Below are 25842 nucleotides of genomic sequence, written 5' to 3'. Positions count from 1 at the left end.
TTGCACTCCGTCACTAAGCATGCATGTGTACCCTCATTCCTGTGCACGAACAACGGGGTGTTCTGAATGTCCAGCCCGGTCCCATCCATCATTCAGTGGGGTTTACTGCAAAATGCATCAGCTATGTTTAACGTAGTGGGGCATTGTCTCTTTCTGTGTAATCGGCCCCAGATCTCACCCTCATTATCCATTTGAGAAACGGATCTGGGAGTCCTTGAAGGCGAGTGAGCGCGCACAGCCTGGTTGTTTTGCTTTAAAGGAAGTAACAAGCTGCCTGTGAAGGGCGAGGAAACAGTGATGTGATGGGTTAACCACACGAGACTAGGCGTCAGATTTCTGCTCTTATTGCTGGCAGCTTCAGAACGTGCTGATACCAAGAGTTTTGTCAGCCCTGCTGTGTGCTCTGGGAGGAGGGAGCAGCACGAAGGGAGTGTGGGGCAACTTATCTGGAACGGGGTGATGTCTCAAGGGAGCTCTGCGGCTTTGCTTCTTGTGTGAAGCTGTCAGGGCTGAGTTTAAAACACCAGGGGCCAAACTCAGCTGTGGCCTAACTCCATGAACTTCAATGGGGTGGCAGGCATTTACTTTACAGCAGGCCTATACGTGGCCTCCCACGATGTTCCCCACCATTATTACAAGGTGGCCAATACTTGGAACATGTGAGTCACCGCTTCCTGCACAGTAGTAGGGCTGCTAATAAAACCATTTTCTTTAAAACGACTTTGTTCTGAACCTGCAGGCAGGATAAAGGGGGACTAGGGTCTGGATTGAGCTGTGTAGCTGGACTCACACCCAGTTTGCAGCATGAGTCACCAGGCCTCAGGCAGAAACTTGGAAACCTGCTGAGTGCATCTTTGCAGCGAGAGCTTTATACAGAAGATGTACATAAGAAAATATACAATTTGTTTTCTATATAAGAGTAAGAGGAGTTTTCATCCTCCTAAGAGTCATTTACACTCAGTTACAGAGGAATAAATATATATATATTTATATATATTTATATAAATCTTTAGATAAAAAAATGCAGTTAAGTTGAAATTGTGGTATTGTAAAATCCATGACGATAAACCATAGTCATCTTGTTCTCCCGCTAGGCTTTCTGGGTTAGGGGTGGGGAGAAGAGGAGGAGGACTGGAGAGCAAGATCGCTCCCCAGATATAGGCTGATACGGTGCAAACCTCTCCCCTTACATATGTAGGTACTTTGTGAGACCGCCTTCCTGTGGGGTGAGAAGAGAATCCAATCTCTAAGCTATTTCAATGTTGAGGTTCCCCAACACTAGCAGACCTCAGCCTGACCTAGAGAGATCACCCCCTGCTGGACTGTAAGGGAAACTCACTCTCCAGGTCCACTGAACCCTGAACATTGCTTCACCTGTGGTCCTCTGCCCTGACCTGCAGGGATCACCTCCTCAGGTTGGAGGAGGTTTCTGTCTGCATGAGTTGAGTGGGATGGCTTTCCTTCTGGAGCAGTCAGGGGCCGGGGGAGGGAGGAACCCTTATGGCTTTCTATTCACTTGCATCCCACTGGAAGGAGAAAGATGGAGACAAACAGGATAATCAGGGACATGGGTTTAGGTTGCCTCTGGGAAGATGACTGTGTTTTACGGGCAGGATCTAGGTTAGCTTGTATTAGCATTGTCATGCATAGTTTAGTTTAAAAAATGCCTCTTTTAAAATACATAGATGTTGGAAAAGATTGAAAAGTTGGATTCCATCCTCCAGTCAGCAGATAGGCGAGGATTGTGAGGAGGCTAGAGGTGATCAGATACATCAGAAATGTCTCTTGACAGATGGTAGAAGCTTATGGGTGGACTTGGATGGAGTCAGTAGTTTTCTGATTGGTTGAAGTGGCCAGTCACCTGGACAAGCCATACCAGGGCCTGTTAGGGCAGAGGAGGGAGAAAATGAATCTATGTTTAAAGGTTTTTTAAGCAGATCCAGGGACTTGAGGCTTTTTCATGGTCTCATGAATGGCTTACACAACTGTGAGTCAGGAGACACCTGACCTCCTTTTCAGAGGTGCCAAACAACCCCAGTTTCCACTGGACACCAGGCCGATGGGTTCTGTGATCCTGGCTCTTCCACTATTTTGCTGTGCAACTCTTAAGTAACTTACCTAAAATTTCAAACTTGGCTGCCTGAACACACACACCTGAGGCCTAGATTTTCAAAAGCAACAAGTGATTTGGGGTGCCTGGGCTGAGACACTGCAAAGAAGCCTGATTCTCAGAGCACCTTCCCTCTGAAAATCAGACCCTCTTAAAATGTTTCAAGCTGAGCACCTAAAAGGCATAAGTCATTCATAGAGATTACACCTTAAATCAGTATATATAGGCATCTCAATAAGTCACTTGCCTCTCAGAGGTGCTGAGCACAACTCTCAGTGCAAGCAGGGGAAACTGTAGGTATTTGACCCTTGTAAAGATCAGGACACTTAATTAGGTGCCTTAGGATGGATCTGTGTGCCTAGCTTGAAGGTATTTTGTTTTCACATCTGTACAACAGGGATAAATTCTCTGACTCACGAGTTGTGAGAATCAGTTCACTGATGTTGGGAAATTGCTTTTGTAGAGCACCCTGTATGTGAGGATCTCAAGGCAAAGTATTATTATCATCGTCGTTTTGTTATTCCACCCTTCTGGAGGAGGGCTCTGGAATGGGGGTTTGGCTTTCTCCTCTTCCTGCCCGAGAAGGGAGAGTCTCCTACATACACTAAGTTAAGCACTGTGGTTTAGAAAAGTAAAGTTTCCACTTCCAGTGCGGAAGTCTACCAGCCCTGCCTGGAATGGCTGGTATTTGCATCTGTAATCAATAACATCTGCCAGCCGTCCAGGAGAAATGGCATCACTCCGGGAAGGGGTAGAAGAGCTGGTATCTCCTCTGGCACTCAGGACATATAGCTTTGTTTTCACCATCTCTTTAGCCATGGATGTAGAAAACAAAGTTTGGGCCTGGTGAACTGGGAATCGGAGAGCCACAAGTGGCTGCTCCCTACCTCTTCTGTTAGAGCAGTAAAAGTGGTTGTCACTGTTACTTAAACAGTGCCGTAAAGGTGCCCAGCATGTTACAAATCAAAAAAGAAAAGGTCCCTGTCCACACAGCTTACAAACTTAGAGCCTGATCCAAAGCCCCGTAGAAATCAATGGGAGTTCTTCCAGTGACTTCAGTGGGCTTTGGATCAGGCCGTCAGACAAACAAAACGCTGAGCAGCAGCTGAGGTGCAAGAGGGCACAGTAAAACGTTGGTGAGGTTCTTGGTTTTCTGAATCCTTAAGATAATACACTCAGCAGCTTTCAACAGAGGGAGATGGGTCTGTGATGTATTTGCATATTCAGTGTCCAGACTGAGGATCAACAAGATCTTTGCTTATGGCCCAGGCAACCCTATCTCCTGTGTCACCTTCTCCCTTTCTCCTCCCTGCTCTTACCTTCCTACCTCCTGCACCAACCTTCTGATTCAAAACCCGTTTGCTGTCTCTGCTCTCCCTTCTCTGGGGCACAGCTCTGGGCTCAGCAGGACACCATGTTCCAGGGCACAAGGCCTTGTTTTTAAATCAGTGCTTTAAATAAATAAACGAGGTGCTGAGCTGACCCCAGGAGAGCCAAGTCTTCTGCTTAGATACTGAACCAGGTACAAGATGGGTGGCCTTGGTGCCACCTTTCCCCACTGTGCCCTGCCAATGGGTTTCCAAGCTGAGCTGGAGAGACCTTTGCTAGGATATGAGAGTAGCTCGGGCTCTGCAGCCCAAGCAGTCACTGGCTTCTTTACTGAGAGTGCCAGCAAGAATGCAGGTGGGGTCGTGGATGATGTTCCACTGAAAACTACACTGTGGCCACCAGCGTATTGCATAGAGCTCACTGCCCAGCTGTCTGATGGCAGTGATTTTTGGTCATTACCCACCTTGCCCACATTTGACAGAGGCTAATGGTTGAGTGTCCCATCCCCAATCCCCTGACCCATCCACTTCCCCCAGAAAGGCCTTTTGGGAAGAAAACTGGGAAACTTTAGAAAAATAAAAGGCTTATGATCCCTAGTCAAGACAAGACTGTGGGCTAAATCCATCCCTAGTTTGACTCCATTGATTTCACTGGGTCTACACCAGGGATGAATTTGGCCTAACGTTTAAGGGTATGTGTACACAGCAAAGAAAAACCTGCAGCTGGCCTGTGCTAGCCGATGCGGGGCTTGGACTGTGGGGCTGTTTCATTGCTGTGTAGCCTTCTGGGCTTGGGTCCTAGAGCTTGGGCTCTAGCCCAAGCCCAGAAGGCTACACAGCAATGAAATAGCCCTACAGCCCAAGCCCTGTGAGACTGAGTTGGCTGGCAGAGGCCAGCCACGGGTTTTTCTTTGCTGTGTACACATACCCTAAATAGATATTTCACCTTTACTTGCCCTCTGAGGCCTGTATTTGAGAGTCTGCTTTTGCTCTGTGGAGCTGACACCATCACAGCCGCTCAGGAAAGAATTCCCATCACGGCTCTAGAAGGCTGCGGGCTCAGAGACTGTGGTGTCATCCACTGTTGCTAGGGCAATGAAGACTCTTGAAGGGGAGCCAGCCTGATGGGAGGGGAGGGCATTAAACTACAAGAGAAGGGTGAAAAGAGGGAACAAATGAGCACTCATCTAGCAGAAAATCAAGCTGTTGAGAACAAAATTAATCAAGTCACCAAAGGACGTGAAGAGAAGAAATTGCTAAATTATTCTACACCAAGGCTGGAGCTAGGTATTAAACTAGAGGAATTGGAATTGCTCAGTTGTGAGCATAAATTTGACCTAGTTGGTATTATTGTAACCTGAGGGGAGGAGTCACATTATTAGAACGTAAAAATCAATGGTCATAACCTACTAAGAAAGGCTTGAGTGGGCGAAACGGGAAGGGGAGCAGCATTCTGTCAAAAATGGCATTACCTGTCTCTGAGTCACTGACAGCTTGGAAGATAATGGTCTTGAATGCTAATAAATCAGTGTCCTAACAGATAATGCATAGGAAGGGGTACTAGTTGGTGTCTGCTGTGAATCACACTAGAGAAAAGGATGGCAGGCTCCTTAAGCACTTATCTGTATTGTATATGGTGGGGAAACTGCATTATCGATGGGGTCCTCAATCTGATGACCTGTTGCAGATCTGACAGAACTAAAATGTCCTCCGAATTTCTAAATATTACAGATGACAGTTTTCTGCCTCAAAAAGTGTTGCATCCTACCAGGGGGAGTTCTATATTCGACCTCGTCTTGACAGACAAAGAGAAATGGATCATGTAACTAAAAATTAATGGTAGCTTAGGCACAAATGATCATGATTTGTTCACATTTGTTATGTGCAAATAGAATAAAGTCCAAACCCATATACTTGGTTCTTCAAAAGGACCAGTTTCATAAAACAATTATGAGCCAAATCAGCTGAGAGAGAGAATTTGAACAGAAAAATGTGAATGATGATTAGGAATTGTTTGAGACCATTTTACAAGATACCCCAAAAGCCACATTCAATAAAGAAGGCTACACTGGTTAAAAAACTAGCCTGGCTTAGAGGGGAAGTGAAAGCAGCTATAAAAATAATTATGTACGCCCAAGCCAAATGGAAGAAAAGGGAAGTTGATAGTTATGAATATAAATCAAAAGGTAGGAATTGTAGAAAATTGATAAGGCAAGCAAAAGGACAGAAGGCGAACTCTATGGCCAGCAGAGTTAAGGAATGTAAGTATATTAGGAGCAAAAGAATCCTAGCAGTGATATTGGCCTGTTACTAAATGGAAATGGTAAATTGTCAATGATAATGCAGAAAAGACAGAAGTGTTCAACAAATATTCATTCCATATTTGGGGAAAAGCTAGATGATATAGATGATGAAACAGTTCCCATTCCAACAGTAATTTGGGAGAAAGTTAAAAAGCAGCTACTAAAGCTAGACATTTTGGAATCAGCTGGTCCAGATAACTTTCATCCAGGAGTTCTCAGACAGCTGGTTGTGGTGCTCTCTAGACCATGTATGTTGATTAACAGTAAGTCTTGGAAAAGAGGGGAAGTTCCAGAGGACTGGAAGAAAGCTAAAGTTGTGCCAATATTTCAAAAGGGTAAATAGGATGACCCAGGTAATTCTAGGCCTGTCAGCTTGACATCAATCCAAAGCAAAATAATGGAATGGCAGATATGGGACTTGATCAATAACGAATTAAAGGAAGGTAATTAATGCCAGTCAATGGAATTATGGATTTATGGAAAATAGATCCCATCAAACTAACTTGATATCTCTTTTTGAGATCACAAGTTTGGTTGATAGAAGTCATGGTATTGATGAAATAGTCTTAAAACTTTTGTAAGGCGTGTGAATTGGTGTACCACGTGACATTTTGTTTAAAAAAAACCCTAGAAGGATACAAAATTAATATGGCACACAATAGATTAAAAACTGGCCAAATAATAGATCTCAAAATGTAAGTGTAAATGGGGAAATCATTTTCAAGTGAGTGTGTTTCTAGTGGGATCCTGCAGGGATCAGTTCTTGGCCCTATGCTAACATTTTTATCAATGAGCTGGAAGAAAACTTCATCAGCAATAATTTTATGTTTGCAGATGTTTGCACACAGATTGGGGGAGTGGTAAATAATGAAGGACAGGTCACTGATACAGAGCAATCTGCATTGGTTGATAAGTGGGGTGCAAGCAAACAATACGTGCTTTAATGTGGCCAAACCTAAGGTCATACATTTAGGAACAAAGAATGTAGGCCACACTTACAGGATGGGGGACTCTATCCTGGAAAGCAGTGTCTTTGAAAAGGACTTGGGGGTCATGGTGGATAATACGTTGAACATGAGCTCCTAGTCTGATGCTGTAGCCAAAAGAGCTACAGTGATCTTTGTGTGTATAAAAGGAATCTGGAGTAGGAGTAGGGAGGTTATGGTAAGTCTGTGTTTGGCACTGATGCAATTGCTGCGAGAATACTGTGTCCAGTTCTGCTGTCCACAGTTCTAGAAGGATGCAGATAAATTTGAGAAGGTTCAGAGAAGAGCCACAAGAATGATTAAAGGATTGGAAAACATGCCTTATACAGTAGAATCTCAGAGTTATGAACACCAGAGTTATGAACTGACCGGTCAACCGCACACCTCATTTGGAACCGGAAGCACGTAATCAGGTAGCATCAGAGACCAAAAAAAAAAAAAAAAAAAAGCACATACTGTACAGTACTGCGTTACACGTAAACTAGTAAAAAAAGATTTGACAAGGTAAGGAAACTGTTTCTGTTCTTGTTTCATTTAAATTAAAATGGTTAAAAGCAGCATTTTTCTTCTGCATTGTAAAGTTTCAAAGCTGTATGAAGTCAGTTGTAAACTTTTGAAGGAATAACCAGAACATTTTGTTCAGAGTTAAAAACATTTCAGGGTTACGAACAATCTCCATTCCTGAGGTGTTCGTAACTCTGAGGTTCTACCGTAGTGAGAGACTAAGGCGTGTATTCTATTTATCTTACCAGAGGGAAGATTAAGGGGTGACTTGATCTGTCTGTAAGTACCTATGTGGTGAACAAAACTTTGGCAGTAAAGGGCTCTTCAATCTAGCTCACAAAGGTACAACAAGATCCTATGGCTGGAAGTTGAAGCTAGACAAATTCAGACTAGAAATGAGGCACAATTTGTCGTCAATGATGGTAATTAACCATTGGAACAACATACTAAGAGTTGTGGGAGATTCTCCATCACTGGAAATGTTTTAAATCAAGGTTGGATGTTTTTCTAAAAGATTTTCTCTAGTTCCAACAGGAATTAGCCCAGGAGAGTTCTCTGGCCTATTATACAGGAGGTCAGACTAGATGATTAAAATGATCCCTTCTGGCTTTATAACCTATACATTTAGGTCATGGCAGGTAAATGGATTAACTGTTTTGGAGGTGATCCTTCGTCTCAGTGAAGTCCAGGGTAAAACTCCCATTGACTTCAGGGGGACCAGGACTTGGTTTAAGTCTGTGTGAGATGGAAGGAGAAGGAAGAAGAACAGGGTGTGGTTGTGAAAAGCTTCTTACCTGTTTAATGGCGGTTTCCTTTCCTGGGCCTCCTGGTGGGGAGTTTGCAGCTGCGGAGTGCGGCAGTGTCTCTTATCTGCTGCCCTCGGTACTGAGATGGTGAGGCACAAACCGCATCAGGGCGGGAGCGGCTGGACTCCAACCACCTGGGGAAGGACAAACAGAAAACCCCTAAGCTTCAGAAGGGGACAGACTACTGCTCACGTGGGTTGCCAGAGGAGACCGGAAACTGCATTACTGACCAAGTGTCAAGTTATTGGTATTGCCTCTTCCTCCTCACCGGGCACAACTAACCGGGACCTTCCCCCTGGACCTGGTCAGTGGGCACCAGATTGGGTAGGGGAGAGAGAGAAGTAAGTGTCTCTTACTTGCGCAGAGCTGCTAGCTGACAGGAGCAGTGCCAAGGATTATTGGACAGGGTGAAGTTCTCCAGGCTGCTGAACGGGAAGTTCCCATGTAGCTGGTTAAGTCTGTTGTTCTCGATGTGAACAGTCTTCAGTGTGGTCACTCCAGCAAATGCTTTATCTGAAAACTAAAGCACAAGGGGAGATGCGGATTGCTGTGACTCGGGCGAGTGGGGGATGTTCTCCATTCCCTTCTCTTCCAGGCCGCCTGTGTTCATGGCTTTTAGTGACAGCAGAGGGGCTGGAGAGAGTGGGAGAGGGTAAGGAGCAAGGAATTTCCTCCATGGCCCCCGGGAGGGATTCAGGAGGCAGAAGCATGGAAGGTGTTTTTCTTTTTCAGTGATGGATTTTAGTTCCTCCCACCACAGGGGCTAAAGCCCAAGCCCCTCCCCATTTGCTCCTTGCCTTCCACAGGCCCCTCCATATAGCCCAAAGAAAAGCTGAGGTCAGGCCAGTCCCATTTGTTTCTAAAGCATGCTCCTCCTCTCTAAATGGGCCGCGACATTTCCTGGGTACAAACCTTTCCAGGGCTGGAATTCCTCCCAGTCCCTGTTGCGTTCCCGCTCATGGAACTGTTGATGGAGGGAGTGTTTGTGGAGTCTGAAGGGCCTGTAGGCTTTGGCAGTGCCCCGTGGGCTCTGAGTGGAAAGTTACACTTGGCTTCAGAGCGCTGTAGATGCAGCAGGGCAGGCGTCCAGTGCCTTGGTCTCCTCACCTCTCTCTCTCTCCCTCTCCCTCCCCTCCCTAATGGGTTGTTTGCAAGTCTGTGTGTTCGTGGCCTATGGGCAGGCTTTAAAATATAGCCCCCTTCACGCACTGAGAGTAAAATGCAGTGTGCCAGAGAGAGAAAACTGGCAATTGTGCACCTCCTGTTAGCCATCTCCCCTTCTCCCCATCCCAATCCTACTTGTCCATAGGGACTTAGTTTGGAAGAATTTGTGTAAAATGCAAACCCATCAGCGCAAACTTCCCTGCAGCCCATTGGTTACAGAGGAAACTGTTGACTGCATGGGTGCTTCTCTTAGCAATAACAAACTTGTTTTCTTCCCCCCCTTTCCTGTTCTTTTCAGAACCGTGGGAAGGGGAGAAAACAGATTTGTTATCTCCAGAGACGCATCCATCGGTCCACCAGAAAGCTCTGTGTCAAATACCCATCTGTGTATTTTCATGTCTCACTGATCACTCCTCAGACATGTCCTCTCAGTGTGCGTCCCAGCTCCTGCAGCTATGCCATCTCAGGCTGCAAACCTGGGAGATCTTACAAACCAAGCAGCGTCGGGTTGGATTAGTGCTTGTATAAGAGACCTCCGAAGTCCTGCAGCGAGTAGTCTTGGGAAGTCAGCAGGTGACAGCCCCCTATGGTTCAGCACAGAATAAATCCCAGCGGGTTCTACTATGCTGCTGCCAGTGCTGTCTCTCTGATGAGATGTGAAACCAAGGTCCTGACCACTTCTGGTGCTTTGTGCAGCATGGGTGTTTGACGCCAGTGTCCTGGCCAAATTCCAGTTTGAGTAATTCCGTTCTGAGCACCTAAATTCCCCCTGCGGTTTTAATCTAATATGGCATTCTACTTCACTTCCTGTTCCAGTTGTTTTGTAATGCTGCCGTGTGTTGTTAAACAGCTGCTATGCTTTATCTCCGAGCTTCAGGCACTTTGGGATCCTTCAAGATGAAGGTCCTTTTGTAGATGCAAGATGATTATTGTTCACTTTTGGGGGGGCACATAGCTAATATGGTACTGAGCCCTGTTAGAAATGGGTGTCATAATATCTTTGTTTAAAGCTTCGGAGAAGAGTCTGGTCTCTTTGTTTCCGTGCGTGTGAGAGGACTTCCCAGTACTAGAGTTGCAAAATTGTTTAAGATCTCTTTCTTTTCTGGTGTGACAATGGTGATGTTAATTGCAACAGTGACAGGGATTCTCATCTGGAACAATTTCGCACATCCGAGTGGCTATAGAATTTTGAAACCACACAGAAGAATCCAACCCTATCAGAGAAGAGGAGCTGAGAATGGTATTTCCTGGGGGGTGGGGTGGGGAAATGGCTGCAACACAGATATTATCACCATTGCATACTTTAAATACCACCATCACCTGGCCACTGTGTCCAGGGAGACTCACATACATACATATGGATCACATGGGTCATATGGATACAAGGCCTTTGGCAAGCGTGAGGAGAAAACTAATTTGTGTGTGTCTAGGCTGCAGTCAGAGGTGTGGCTGCAGCACGTGTAGAGGTACCCAAGCTAGCTTTGATCTAGCTAGCTCAAAAACCAATAGCAAAGCCACAGCAGCATGGGCTAGCTGCTCAAATAATTACCCAGGGTCCCAGGTGGGCTTATATAACATGCCTTGCCACGACTTCACTGCTACTGTTATTCAAGTTAGCTAGATCAAAGCTAGCTCGGGTGTGTCTACACATGGGTGCAGTTGCTCCTCTGACTGCAGTGTAGACATACCTTTAGAGTGAAAAAATGAAAACTGTGGAGCAACCATGGCTGACCGTGTTCATAGTGAAATGGGAATGATCATCTGGTGGCATGCCTCTCTCGGTTGTACTAATCAAATGGTCCAGACTTTGTTATGAGGGCACTTGGCTGCAGGAAGTGCCATATTTCATATGAGACCTCAAACAAAGTTCCTGTCGATTACTGACCACTAGTAGGTCCTTAAAGCATCAAGAGCACTTTTTTGCAAAGCTAGCGGTGTTAACCCTCGTGTCTTGGCTAATTTGTATAATTCTGTTCTGCCTAGCCAAACTCCTTCTGCAGTTTAGGTTGGATCTGGCATTCTTTTCCACTTTTGCATACAAAGGAAGTGGTGTGTGCACTGTGAAACAGCTGCTGTGTTCCACCCCAGAAGGGACTCCATTGGTGGATGAAATGGTTCCTCTATGCACCTTGTCGACCAGTTACATGTGGTTGGATCTCTCCAATCTGAAAGAAGCTACAGGAGATGTGAGATGATATCAGAGGTAGTTTTTTATATTGGAATGTTGTTAAAATGATGGCAAAAAGTATGAAAGATGAGGGACAGTCAATGTGCAGAATTATACCGAGACAACCCCGTTAAAACAGCAATGCAGCACAAGATAATACACATAACAAAGAACTACCATCGATCCACTGAGCAAGTTCACCACTGGTGAGAGTGAATATAACTCTATGGACTTCAGGCAATGCACGCCTGTAAGTCAGCAATGACTAAACCCTTCATCTCTAGCTAGCAACGTATTGATCAAACAGATGGAAGAACTTACTCGACATCTGTTTGCTGTAAAATTCCATTCTCATGCCCAAGGTACTGTTCTCCAGATTAACAAGGTCACTGCATAGCTAGACTGAATTCATAGACTTCCAGTTTGTTCAGCTAATTCCTTGATGGTATAAAGAGCGCTTGCATCTGTTGAGCATCCCAACATCTTGGACTCATTAAATCTCATCTTGTCTCTGGTGTCTCTGCATCTAGTTTCACATTTAATCTGTATCTTCTGATTTATGCGTGATGAGACCAGATAGAATCTGAGTTGATGCCCCCAGTAGTGACATGGCAGCGTCACTGAAGGATGACATGCTCGTCATCTGTGGAGTCCTTCCATAGATGTGTCAGCAGATAATTTCCAGGTGAATGAGTTTGATTACACCAATCCGTATGGGGACTGTAATCTCGAGAATAGGAAAGAGATGAAATGTCGACGAAGGGACACTGTGCTGCTATAGATACTGTCCTCCTCAACCTGGATAAATTCCAGCTTCCTAGCTTGGCATTCTGGGATGCTGTATTGCCTTTGTAACGTGGATGTTCTCTAACTCCCAACACCGTTGGGCAGCTCTCTGCTGCTGTTGGGTTGTGTCCTTCTGAATGCAGATGCTCTGCACACCCCAGCACAGTATGATGCTGGCTCCGTGTTGCTAGAAGGCGCTCATCTTTTTCACTGGGATGTTCTCCATCCCTCTGCACCACATGATGAGGTACTGCCTTGCTGTGAGGTGCTATCCTATTTCCCCTGGATACTCTCCATCCCTGTGCTTCTTGGCACAGCATCTTGGGATGTTTTGAGCTGCTCTTTCATCATCCTGTTGCATCCCAACAGAGCAATGTGGGACATTGCTGCTTTGAGGTCCTGTCCTTCCTGAGCTGGATATGTGCCTTTACTGCCTGGTATTCCAGGGGTCCTGTTGCAAGTAGCTCCTTCAGCGTGATGCTCCTACCCGTGGCCCTGACTTTTTCCATGAGAAAAAGAGGGGTATTTTGCTGGGTTACCTGAATGTCCCTCCTGCTCTCTGGGTAGAAACAGGGCTCCTTTGTAAAAGGCTGCAAGAGTTTCTCTTGAGAGCTCATCAATAGACAAACCTTTCTTTATAGAGTGTAAAGTTGGAAGTTTTTTTTAAAAAAGGTAGAAGATGGACATGTGTGCACTGGGTATCTGTCTGCACTGCACTAGGAAGAAACTGCTGCTATTCATAATGCTTCTGGAGGAATCTCCTTCCCCCCACACTTCGAACCGACAGCAGGTACAGGCTGCAGCTCAGGAGACGGGGCAGTTCAGCTCTACCAGTCCACTGTGTCCTGCCAGTTTGAGCACGGGGCAGCCCCTTGCCTCTTATTTCCCCAACCCCACCTCCCAAGGCTGGGAGGTCTTTGCTCATTTATTTCAGAGCACCAGAATACATTTCCCATTGGAGCTGGGCCCCACCGCCCTTCCGCTGGGCTCAGTGAGCCCAGGAGAGCTTAGCATCCCATAGCACAAGAGGAGGGGGTCCTCTCATTTTTATTCATCACGTGGATGTTCAAAGGTTCAGGTGCCTTTTTTAATTGCTAGTGAACCCTTCACCCTTCTGCCAAAACTGTGACCCTGAGTCTCCTTTTCCTCAGACCCATGCAGATCAGGACAGAAGCGTGACAGCACTGTAAGTGAGAAGAGAACCAGGCCCTACGTTTCGATTTGAAAGGGGAGGGAGGGTGGAAAGGAACCTACCTTTTCCAGGCCCATGTTGTCCAGACTGAGGGTCTCCATGTAGCGCCCGAAGGACTGGAAGGCATAGTCGGGAATGACCTTCATGGGGTTGTGAGAAAGCTTCAGGTCCTCCACTACCCTCAGCTTGCTCATTGCAGCCACTGGGTAAGTGCTCAGCTGGTTCTTATCCAGATGGAAGACAGCTAGGTTTTCCACGTCATCCAGGGCCCCGGGCTGGACGGAGGAGAGGGAGTTGTCAGAGAGGTAGAGCCAGCGCAGGTCCTTAGCACCACTGAAGGCCCCCGATCTCAGCTCTCGGATCTTGTTGCTGCCCAGCTGCAGGATGAAGAGGTTCATGAGTGGGGAGAGGAGCCCCTTGGGCAGGTCCGAGATCTTATTGTGGTCCATGTACAGGTACGTGAGCTCCGACAGGTCGTCGAAGGCACCCATCTTGATGACGCTGATATCGTTATTGGACAGGTAAAGGTAGACAAGCTGCTTCAGCCCCCGGAAGGCACCGCTGGAGATCTCCTTGATCTGGGAATGCTGGAGGTGGAGGGACACGAGCCCTTTCATCTCCCTGAAGGCGTTGGTCGGCAGGACGGGGAAGTTGTTCCTCTGCAGATTGAGGAGCCGCGTTTGCTCGGACACCTTGGGGATCTTCTTCAGCCCGACGTTGTCGCAGATGACGTGCTGGAGCTCTCCTCCATGGCAGTGGCAGCTCGAGGGGCATGCCTGGAGGATAGGGAGGAGGCACACCAGCAAGCTGAGGAGGCTGAGGAAGAAGGCTGACCGGTCCATGGCCAGCACAGGGATCCGTGTAGGAGGGAAGAGCAGCGGCAGGAGGAGGGAGACGAGCGAGTGAGAGTCTGCAGCAAGCTGAACACAGCCCTATTTATAATGCTGTTATTAAAAAACGAAATCCCTTCCCACAAACCGCAGGCAGCAGCCAGACTCTGACTTGGAAGCGACTGACTTTGGGAGTTCAGTGTGACTTTAACCCCTTTGGGCTTCTTCAAACCTCCACTGCTGTGCTGCAGACAGCAGGCTGGAGCAGTTTTCCCCATGGGACAGGGAGGTAAATGGGCAGAGAAAACAGCGTGTGTATCTGCCTTTTGGGGGGGATCTCTTCGCTCCCCACTGAAGCAGGTGGTGATAAAGCCCTCGGTGACTCAGAGATGGAGAACCAAGTCCAGGGATAGGGGACACAGAACCTGTCCCCCTTCAGTGCCAGACTCAGGGGGTATGGCAGGGATCATTAACTGGTACAGGGCCCACCCCTCCTGTACTGATGTTTTCCATGTGTTTACTGGTGACATTTTAACATGGGTGGAATCTTGAACTATTTTCAGAGGCTTTAAAGATAGGGAGAAACCCTGTTGTTATATAGGGACAAACCCTGGCATCCTTATTCTGTCCATCTCCCACTTATTTCCTGTGCGAGGATTGAGTGAGATTGGGAGCAATTGGGGGTAGGTTCAGTGTGTGGACAGCTCCAGGTGTATTGTGGGTGCCACTGTAGTGCTAATAATGGATGAGGACTTCAGGATCTGTCATGGTCAGAGAAAGATGAGGTGGGGAGAAGCCTAGTTCCTGCTGAGCTAGTCACAGTCTGACCAACCTGGGACTGAAGGGCAGCTGGCCCTATGGTGATATGGTAGTGGGGAAAGACTCTGGCGGTGTGAGCTATGGGGGACAGACACCCTGCCGTTTGGTGATGGGGCAGCAGTTGAGACCTCCATGATGTGGTGGGGACAGAGACTGGCTGATGTCCCGTTAGGGAGAACTTTAGCCAGAATGGAATAATGGGGTTGTGACCCCGATGTTGTGATACCCTGGGGAGCAGTAGCTAAGGTGCCGTGTGGTTTTCAGGTAGCACCTGGGGCTTCTGAGTCAGAGGTAGGGGAGAGGGGAAGACATGATGGCTCGGACTTTGGTGAAGGGGCTCATGTCACGTCAGGCTAACGGCATCACAGGCAGTGGGGCTGGGTGCTTTGGTCAGGTTAAGGGATTACAAAGAATAGCAACAAGGAGGTGGATTAAAGATCTGGAGGGTGCCCCTTGCTCTCCCCTTGGAGGGGAATTAAGGGAAGGAGGTAGGATCTCTAGGTCTCTCTCCCTTTCTGAGTGTGAGAGGGGAGAGATCAGGGGAGGAATTGTGGTGTGGAGGTGGTAAATGGAACATTTTGAGCTGGTTTCTAGCCAGTTCCTGGCAGTAGCAAACAACTGAGAGCCGAGCACATAACTGGGAGCTTGTTGAGGCTTCCACCTCTGAAGCTGGCTACAAAGCCCCGACGGAGTGTTTATGGAGGCGAGACAGTCTCAAGAAAGGGAGGAAATCCAAGGGCTGACTTAGGACACAGAGACTGACTTATTCACAGGGATCTCTGGGTTTTTCCATTGTTGAGATGTGGAATTAGCCATCCCTCCTGAGCATGCTCCAGAGGGTGTTATGCAAACTGGCTGACAGCATCCAAGCCTCTGTTTTGCAGATGAACATTTTAATGGGGCTATTTACTTTATTTTTTCATTTTGGGGGTGAACTTTGTTTCTCTTGAACCTTAGAGACAGCTAACATTGGCTGACTGGAGATGTAATGTAGACAATCTGGTGCAAACCTTGCCATGCAGCTCTTCCCGTACTCCTCAGTCCGGCCAGGCAGCATGCTGCCAATCAAAGCCTGGATCCTCTTCTCCATCCTCGGTATGTGAGGAGTTCTCACTGGTTTGCGTCCTGAGATGGAACAATAGAGGAAGCCTGGGTTTTCGAGCTAGCTATTCTGTGGTCAGACATCTGTTAAACAGATGGCACAAAACGTGTGTGTTTGTGGCCTAATAAGAACTTGAAACGGGGTCTCCAGAACTGAAAGGCGAGTGCATTGACTACTCTGACACCTAGTTTAATGCAGTGTTGTTGTAGCCACGTTGGTCCCAGGATATTACAGAGACAAGACGGGTGAGGCAACAAAAGTTGGTCCAATAAAAGATATTGCCTCACTCACCTTGTCCACGTAATGTAACGTCTCTTTGAGATTCCTGATCAGGACTTTGGAGCAACTAAAGAAGTGGCACCCCAGAAATTCTTTCCCAGGCTTTCCACTGGGAGCTCCGTCGTGCGGTGAGAACTCCCGTACAGCATGGGAATGATTAGTAAAGCAATTCCCAAAATTTCATCTTTCTCTTTCTATCTGTGAACAGACTGCGGCTTTCTCAGACTTACTCCAAGTTATTTTCTGAATAATTTCTATTAATAATACCTGAGCTGTATCTTGTGTGTGAACAGTTCATTGGCAGCATTTGAAATGCAGCTGTTTTGTTTGGACACCTAGGTCACATGGTATATCTCTGTTCCTTGGTTGGATAAATGTAACTCTCAGAGTTAGGTTTCCTCTGTAAATAGTTGGCCTTATACCTTTCAACGTTCACTTTCCCCCTCTTCCTCACAATGTTAACTAACAGTTTGGTTTCCATGGACATGCCTGCCAGCAGGGGTCAGACTGAGAATAAAGATAGTGGTACTTTTCCAAACTCCACCCATAAAATAAGCTCCTCCCATATGTGTCACCTGTGGGTTGCCAAGTGGTTTAAATTAAGGGACTCTTGGGTTTGCCCTTTAAAGATGGGGTGGGGTGTTTTACCCACTTGTGGCTGGTGGCTTTTCCGCTTAACTCTGGGGCTGCTATTTTTCCTGTGCATTTTTTTGGGTGGGCACCACGCGTGACGATGCAAAGATGCAAACCCTGCGTCCATGCCCAATGTGATGATGCAAACCGTGCCCCCACACTGCTCTCTAACCCGGCCCCCCCACTTTTTTGGGGTGGCTTTGTTAGACCACTCAGGCTTATTTCTTTTAAATGTTCTGGCTCCAGCAGCTCTGTGGCCTCCAGTGGGCTCATTGAGCATGACTCCCCCTCAGTGGGGCTTGAGCATATCCCTGGGCTCTGTTAGGCTCCTGGGGCCTGACTGCTCCCTAGCTGGGAAGGAAATAAAGGGGTGCTACCTCCCAAATGGTGCTATCTGCACCAAAATGAGACATTGCCTACAGTTAAATCATGCAGCTGTCACCTGCCCTCTCCTTTCTTACACCAGCAATAAAATAGTTAACAGTGGTGACACTTAAACCATCATCACTGGACCTCTGGGTTAACCCCTCACTGAGATGAACAGGGATAGCTCACACCTTTCAGAGCTGTTGTTCCAGGCTCCCTGCAGCCTTATCCCTGCATCCCTGATATTTTGGAGGTTCTCTTCACAACCACAACAGCTAGAGACATTTTCAGATGAAAGCTGAGGGTTTATAGAACGAGACGGTAGGCTCAGAGAGGTGCCAGCTTGGCATATGGGTGTGGACTGGCTGCTTTTGAGCTTTTCTTGCCAGTGAGCCTGACTGTTCACGAGGATAGTCATCAAAAGCAAACACAAAAGGGGCACAGCCGCCATCTAAGAGAGTTTGCTTCACAATTCAAAGGATTTTTCATGGTTATTTCACTGTTCTTACCCAGCTCTCCTCTGGGATTTGTTCCCCGCTGTCCTGTGTCAATGCTTGGATTTAAGGAGCTCCCAGTAAACAGGGACACAGCCTTTACTTTGACCCTGCCCCCATCACAAACCCCCATTGAAATGATGCACGTGTTGCATGAGTCTGACCCAGCCCTATACGATGGTGTGAAGAAACAGGAAGAAATTCCAAAATTCGCTGCACGTGCTGATGGGAATCGTTGTCCCCAGATGAAGGCCAGTGGGTACCCATTGGCCAGACATCTGTCTGACACCACTAGGCAAGGAATTAGTTAACTGGGAGCATAAAAGTGCACAGGCTGAGAAGCTAGAGCCAAGAGCGTATATATGCCCCTTGGGCAAAGAGTGCTCATCTCAGGTTTGCCAGCTGGAATCGGATCAGACCTCCAGCTGCTGTTAGATGATTAGATAGCAGCAGCTGCCAGAATAGCCTTTTTCCATTTCCATCTGGCCAAGAGATTGCAGCTGTTTTTGGGATGCTCACCCCACTATCCTCATCCAGGCCTTTGTTGCTGCAAGATTAGATTCCCACAGTGCATGGAGCTGCACGTTCAGTCCTTTCAGAAGTGGACGCTAGTGCGGAGTGCAGCCGCCTGCTTGCTGAGAGCATGTATCTCGTCATGCACACGACTGCAGGAGCTGTGCTATCTGCCCTTTGCCTTCCGGGTGAGTTTGAGGTGCTGGTTTTGAGCCGCTGGGAGGGTGTTCTTCATGGGGGGGGGGGCCCTGCTTTGGAATGTGCTCACATCCCTGTCCCAGTGAGCCTGAATCCCTGTTCCTCAGTCTAGGGGACACTGCAGAGCGCCATCTGTTTCCACTGTCTTCTGGGAGGGGATGTGCGGTGACAATGTTTGCAGGGGAATGGGGTACTTTGGATGGGATGAAGATAGCCTGCTGGATTTGCAGCTATTTATGTACTCTGTATTTGTTAATGTCTCGTGAGAGGTGCCCAGAGCAGAGGTTGAATGCATAGATGGAAATAAATAACTATGGGGTCAGGCACTGGACTGGGACTCAGGAGACCTGGTTTCAGTTCCTGGCTCTGCCACAGACTCCCTGTGTGACCTCGGGCAAGACACTCGTTTTCCCTGTGCCTCAGTTCCCCATCCGTACCATTTGGCTAGTCCAGGGGTCTCAACCCCGTGGGCCACATGTTTATTTTCTGCGGCCTCCCTGCAGCCCCAGCGTTTACCTAGAGTGGCTCCGGCCCGGCGCGCACTGGGGGCAGGGCAGGCTCCCTCCCTGCCTGCCCTGCCCCCGCTCTGCTCCGGGAAGCAGCCGGGACCTGGAGGGGTGGGGCATAGGGGTCGGTGTGTTGCCCTGGCTGTGCCTCCAGGCACCGCCCCCCGCAGCTCCCATTGGCCGCAGTTCCTTGTTCCCGGCCAATGGGAGCTGCGGGGAGTGGTGCCTGGAGGCACAGCCAGGCTAGGCGTGGCCTGGAGGAGCCTGCCCTGGCCCCAGTGCACGCCGGGCTGGAGCCCGCCCCCCGAACCCCTCCTGCAGCCGAACCCCCTGCTGCACCCTGTACCCCTGCTGCACCCCGACCCCCTGCCCTGAGCCCCCTGCCGCACCCCTCCTGCACCCAGACCCCATGCTGCACCCTGCACCCCTCCTGCACCCCGACTCCCTGCCCTGAGCCCCCTGCCGCACCCCTCCTGCACCCAGACCCCCTGCTGCACCCTGCACCCCTCCTGCACCCCGACTCCCTGCCCTGAGCCCCCTGCCGCACCCTGCACGCCTCCTGCACCCCCTGGGGCAGGGAGAAGGTGGAGTTGGGGTGGGGATTTCGGGGAAGGGGTTGGAATGGGGGCAGGGAAGAGGTGGGGCAGGGCAGGGTCTCATGGAAGGGGTGGATTGGGGGCGGGGCGGGGCAGCGGGGGTTGGGTCAGTGATGCAGCCCTCGGGCCAATGTACTAGTTCTCATGTGGCCCTCGTGGTCATTTGAGTTTGAGACCCCTGGGCTAGTCCTTCCTTTCTCTCACCCCGTGGGTGTGTCTGCACTGCAAACGAAGGTGTGTTCTTAACTCAGGTTAGTTAACTCGGGTTAAAATAGCAGCAAAGACCCGGCAGCTCGCATTTAACTCAGGTTAGTAGCTCTATAGGTTTGAACTCAAGCTGCTGATCTGAGTTCGGGGCCGAGTCACTGTGTCTTCATGGCTGTTTTAACCCGAGTTAAGAACACCCACTTCTCTTTGCAGTGTAGACATACCCAGTGTCTGTCTTGTCTCTTTAGATTGTACGCCCTTTGATGCAGGGACTGCCTCTCCCTCTGTCTGTGTACAGCGCCTAGTACAATGGGGCCCTGAACACAATGGGCTGGGCAGTAATGCAGATGCAAGGGGCTGGGTGATCGGGTTTATTCCATGAAGGGTCTCGCCATGCTGGGCACACCTCATACAGCCCATTTGACCCAGCAGAGGTTAAATGGCTGCTGTGTGCCTTCCAGTTGGAACACACCTACTGGGGGACGGGGCCTGGACACTGCCGTCAGGGGAACGGAGTCTGGTCTCACGTTCCACTTTAATCATATAAAAGTTTAATAAAAGGTAAATTCTTTCTGCTAATGTTTTTGACTCCCCTGCTTCAGTGAGCAGATTCCTGCAGAAGACTGGGAGCAGGTTGGCGTCCTGCACAACCTGGCACCACACACAGCTGCTGGGAGGGGCCCATGGGCTCCCAGCTGTTTGTATTTGAGTGTCTTGCTGCCAGGCAGGCAGGAGCTGGTATTTACTCATTGAATTTCACAGCCCTTGACTGGGGATGAGTAAGGACTGAGCAGCAAACGGGCAATGAGCCACAGAAGTTCATAGCTTGCCTGGTGTATGCCAGTGTCTCATGGGTGGCATGTGGTGTGGTGGTGACAACGGGTCTAGTGTGAGTGTTTCTTTTGCTGGGGCCCCTGTTCAGCCCTGGCCCTTGGAGATCCCCCAGGACTGGCGCTGCTGGGACATCTCAGAAGAGGCGGGATTATCCCACACTCCCCTCTTTCTTAATTGATTAACTGTTCTGCAAACATTTGCTGTTCTACAAAGAGGTGAATCCGGTTCCTAGTAATTTACAAATGTGTGACTCTCCTCTGCTTCTCCGCAGAGGCCTTTGTGGACTAAGCCAATAAATACACAGCTTTTAAAAACAGGGTAAATATAGATTGAGGGTATTTCTCTGGCGTCTCAGGGCAGGGCTGTTCTGGTGTCTTGTTTTAGCTCAAAGAGGCAGTCCCTTCCCTTTCCTCCATGCTTCATTTTTATTAGCATGTCCTCCTGTGTAGAACTTGATACACTTGAAACACCCCACACTAAAAAGCTCATTGTCCCATAAGCCAGTGTCCCCTGTGTGAATTCAGCTCTGAGTCTGCATTCACGCTGGTGTAAATCAGGAATAACTCTGCTGACACCAGTAGGATTACTCTGGTGTAAGAGGGATGTGAGGCAAGGCCCTCTGTCTCTAGCTGGAGGGAATAGCATAGGGCCAGATTCTTGCCAGCCTATGTGTTGATGCACAGGGGGTTCCTCCCCAACTTTACACCCCTGCACAGTGGTGAGAGAGAGCAGGGTTATGGCCTCCCCTACTCTCTGCAAAGGCCAGGAGAATGGACAAGGGATGGAGCAGGGAGTATACTGCACCTGCTGCAGAGCAGTACAGTGTGGGCTATCTGGGAGCTCCTTGGGGCAGTTCTGGCTCCATCAGCCAGAATTCTGCTTAGGGACCCAGGTGCTGCAGAGCCCCCAACCAGCCTGAGGCAGAATCTCGCCCTTAGTGATGGTTGTGTTTCAGCTCCAGGGGCCCTCAGCACTCACATTTTCAGAATCCAGCAGGGTGTTTGTCTGGGGTGTCTGTGGGCACCCGCCACCACCGCATCTAGAACCCAAAGCCTGTGTCGGGCACCCCTCACTGCAGTGCCTAGGGCTCAGGGCCTGCGTCAGGCACCCCTCAGTGCAGTGCCTAGGGCTCGGGCCCCGCACCGAGCACCCCTCACTGCAGTGCCGAGAGCTCGGGGCCTGTGTCAGGAACCCTCAAATGCCTGCTTCCCATCGGAGAGCTCCCTGCCCCGCAGTTAGTGGCCAGCCAACACGAGGCTGCTGCTTTTTGGGAGCTGTAGGCAAGGCAGCTTCCTTCCCACACCCCATCCACCCACACTCTGCCAGCTCAGCTTCCTGCTGTTATCTTTCACCCGCCCAGCTGCCTTCCTCTCTGATCCCCAGCCGCCTCTCCGGCTTCTCTTCTCCATAGCTCCCTGATGCTCCCTGCCTCGCCCACTGAAGCCCCCCACCCAGCTCTCGCTCCATCCTTCACCCCACCATGCACCTGCATGCTAGTCAGCCTGGACCTCAGGATTGTTGGCGGGAGGGGGGTGTCTCCCACTCCTGAATAGAGTGTCCTCTGCTGTGCTGCTTTCCCCTTCCCCTACCCTCAGTGCCCCATTGTCCCCTTGCCACAACCCTCAACCCCCCTCCATCCTTCAATGGCCAAAATCCTCCCCTTTCCATTCCTGAATGTAACCCACAAGCCTCCAGGAATGGGAGTGGGGTTAAAGCTCTCGAGAGCAGGGATCTAACCAGGTGTCCTGGATCTAAGTCTCCTCTTCCCCTCCCCGGCCCTCAGCCCTCTTCGCTGAGCTGTGCAGAACGGGGAAGGAGAGCTCGACCTGAATGGTGGGTGGCCTTCAGGCCATACAGGCTGCTTTGTTCCTGAGGTCCCAGGGGCCGAGTACTTTCAGAACAGTGATTATTAATAGAGCGTCTAATCATCAAGGTAGTGGACTAATAAAATGACGCCTGCAGTAGGTGAAGTCCTAACCCCATGGAAGTCCATGGGAATGCTGCCATGGACTTCAGCAGGGGCAGGATTTTGCCCAGTTTGTCCTCAGTTTTACTTCTTCATGGGATGCCAGCAGCTGGGAGCCTTCAGATACCCGCCAAGCCAAGGGGTTTCTCTTGGTTTTTCTGTCCTCCTCGGTCTCTCTGTGCTTTCTCTTTCTCAATGTGCATTGTATTCCCCCCACCCTGGGTTGTCCTCTCCCTGTGTCAGGTCAATGGGTGAGTTGTATAGTGAAGGCATTTTTCAAGGTGTTGATAAAATACCAAGTAACTGTCACATGCCTCATTGCTCGCCAGTGAGTGGAGTTTCTGAAACTCTAGCCAGGCTGGGGAAATACTTACGAGCCTCAAGAATGCAACTTGGCCTGGAAAGAAGAGAAACAGCTTGAACTCCAAACCACCAGGAGCAGTTTGTCCTGACAGTAAAATAACAGGAGGTTGATTTTCAGCAATGCAGGAAAGCAGCAATCGCCTGTGTTGTGTCTGCCAGGCTGGTTTGGTTGCTGGTTTTGAAACGGCTGCTCTGGGGCAAAGCCATTATGACACAGCGAGGACATTGCATTGGCTATTTGGGGGATTCTTTAAGCCGGTTCAGACTGGGACTGTCTTGTGACTATCTGGGTGGGTGGGATCTGCAGGAATATGGCCACCTTTGGAGAATTGTCCTACAAGGCAAACTTGTTTGCTGCCCGATTTTGCGGCAGAGAGATGACACTGTCACTCTGGAAGCTAATGACATCACATTGTAATCCAAGTTGGAACATATCCAGAAGTCGTTGTGGGGCAGTAAAATCGACCTGGAAAATCCAGGTCAGTCCCATAAAATTTGGAATGGAGGGGCAACTCCGGAGAGCTCAGGTATACCCAGTGCTGAGGCCAGCAGAGCTAGGCCCCATCGCCTCAGTGAACATTCGAATGAGTCAAGAAGGGTGATGAGTTAAGGACTGTTTGGAGCTAGATGCCAAGGGAGGGTCTGGAATCGACTTCAGTTGAGATCTTCAAGGCTAGACAAAACATCCGGCATAGGATAATGAGATCCATCCTCTCGGTCACTGGGGGCTGGACTGGCGGAGCCAGCGTGAGAGCCCTCAGTACTTCCTTTGGTTTGTTATTTGATTTTATGTTGTTTGTTACACCCTTTTTGACGCCTGAAAAGCACTTTACTTTTCCCAACCACTTCCTCCCTTCTCTCTGGGGCCAAGATGCTGGTTTCTCCCTGTGTTGTTAAGGGAACTGAAACAAGCATGTCTTTGGAGTTTTGTTGGTGTCCCAGTATCATTGTGCACCCCCAGCGCTATTGTGTAACAACTGCCGCAGAGCCAGCACAATGGTTTTGTCCCTCAGCTTGCCCCCAGCCAATAGAATAATAGGGTGCAATGACCCCTCTGGTGCTCTAGGGCCCTGATCTCTACTCCAGTCCGACCCCAACGGAATTCCATTTTAAGTAACACAATGATGAATCAAGCCCTTGCAACCTATCAGCATCATTTGAGGGCAAAAGGGAGTGAGCGTTTTTATCCCCATTGTACCAATGGGCAAACTGAGGCACAGAAAGGTGACTAGATGTGCCCAATGTTGCCCAGCCGGGAAAAGAACCCAGGCATCCTGACTCCCAGTTCTATGCACTGGACCCTCTGCCTCTCAAATGTTCACTGCTGAGACTGGAGCAGAATTTGTTATTTTTTAAACAGTGTTGCCTGATCCACACTGGTCAATATTTATACAGTGGTAGCTGGAAATGTTTGTAAACCGTGTTTAAAACAAAACACTGCACCATTCTGCTAAGGTAGTTTTCATTCCCAGTTTAGACGAAGACTCAGAATTCACAGAGAAAGCAGCATTTGTCACCAAACAAACTGCGATGATGTAATTTTAAAATGACACTTAGCATTTCTGAGCTAATCCAGGGGGTGATCAGGTTGCTGAAGACTGATGGGTCCCATACATCCCTAGCAGGGTTTACCATCAGCTATATTATTGTATTTGCTATAGCTCCCTTCAAGGCAAAGGATCCTAGGGACCTGGTGACTTCTCTATCGCTTGAAGTCTTTCAAGATTAGATAGGCTCCAGCTCAAACAGAAGTTATGGGCTTGATGCAAACATTACTGGGTGAGGTTCTCTGGCCTGGGTTATGCAGGAGGTCAGACTAGATTATCCTAGGAGTCTCTTCTAGCATTGAAAAATCTATAAATCCCCAAGGATGTCTTCAAACCTAAATTGACATATGTCTTTTATACAAGCATCATTTCATCCACCAACAACATGCAGCCACCTCTGGGGTGGAATACAGCAACTGGGAAAGAAAGTAAAGGATATTGCAATGAACCTACTTGGTCTGCAGCAGAAGGCTCCATAATCCCCAGAGTACAGGCAAGGAAAGAGCTACCTGAGGTCAGAGGGGACCAGGCTCCGAGGCAAGCTGGAAGCTGGGTGAGAACAGAAGCAGCAGGCCCTGAACACCAGCCTGGTAGCACCTCAGGCAGCTGGGCAGGTGGGATGGGAAGGCTGAGAGCTGGACAGAAACTCCCCTGTACCTGGCCAGCAGCCAGAGCAGGAGGTTAGAGTTAGAGGGCAGCAGCCTAAAGGCAGAGGGACAGTGTGAGGGGTCTCAGAGACTCCTAGTACCCTCACACTTGATTGCCCCTAGGGGCTGAGTTGAGAACTGCTGGTTTATCTTTGGTAGCTTTGAGCTTTCTGCCCAGGAGATTTCCACCTTGGGTTTCTAGCAAAGTGACCTCTGTGGCTCACTGGGAGCATCCACACAGTGAGCAGTAACCCACAGCAGTGAGTCTACAGACTCCAGCCTTGGGGGCTCTGCAACAGTGCTAAAAACAGCAGTGTATACATTCAGTCAGGCTCTGAAGCCTCGGGATGGGGGGTAGGCTAGAGCAGTGTTTCTCTTTTGTACTGGTGACCCCTTTCACATAGCAAGCCCCTGAGTCCAACCCCCCTTATAAATTAAAAAACACCTTTTAATATATTTAACATCATTATAAATCCTGGAGGCAAAGCAGGGTTTTGGGTGGAAGCTGACAGCTCGCAACCCCCCCATGTAATAACCTCCTGACCCCCTGAGGGGTCTCGACCCCTAGTTTGAGAACCCCTGGGCTAGAACCTGGC

General features: G+C 48.9%; 2 protein-coding genes across 2 annotated transcripts in view; one reads left to right on the top strand and one right to left on the bottom strand.

The window, feature by feature from the left end:
• ACSF2 (acyl-CoA synthetase family member 2) overlaps positions 1-25842 on the top strand; it is a 54495-nt gene that overhangs the window by 23277 nt on the left and 5376 nt on the right. The gene's annotated exons all lie outside the window — the stretch shown is intronic.
• CHAD (chondroadherin) lies at positions 995-14207 on the bottom strand. Its single transcript, XM_073310603.1, has 4 exons — positions 13409-14207; positions 8394-8557; positions 8026-8171; positions 995-1882 (listed from the first exon to the last, which is right to left on the bottom strand). The coding sequence occupies exons 1-3, from the start codon at positions 14186-14188 to the stop codon at positions 8030-8032; spliced, it is 1086 nt and encodes a 361-aa protein (XP_073166704.1). The 5' UTR covers positions 14189-14207; the 3' UTR covers positions 995-1882; positions 8026-8029.

The sequence above is a fragment of the Lepidochelys kempii genome, chromosome 14 (assembly GCF_965140265.1).
Source record: "Lepidochelys kempii isolate rLepKem1 chromosome 14, rLepKem1.hap2, whole genome shotgun sequence".
NCBI lineage: Eukaryota > Metazoa > Chordata > Testudines > Cheloniidae > Lepidochelys > Lepidochelys kempii.
This window is presented reverse-complemented; position numbering and strand designations above follow the sequence as displayed.

Excerpts from the sequence above, each read along its gene's own strand:
- CHAD (XM_073310603.1), bottom strand. The coding sequence starts at position 14,188 with ATGGACCGGTCAGCCTTCTTCCTCAGCCTCCTCAGCTTGCTGGTGTGC. Across the intron at positions 8,558-13,408 it reads ACAACATGGGCCTGGAAAAG|TTTTCAGATAAAGCATTTGC; the intron begins GTAGGTTCCTTT and ends CTTGTGCTTTAG. Across the intron at positions 8,172-8,393 it reads CAGCTAGCAGCTCTGCGCAA|GTGGTTGGAGTCCAGCCGCT; the intron begins GTAAGAGACACT and ends GTCCTTCCCCAG.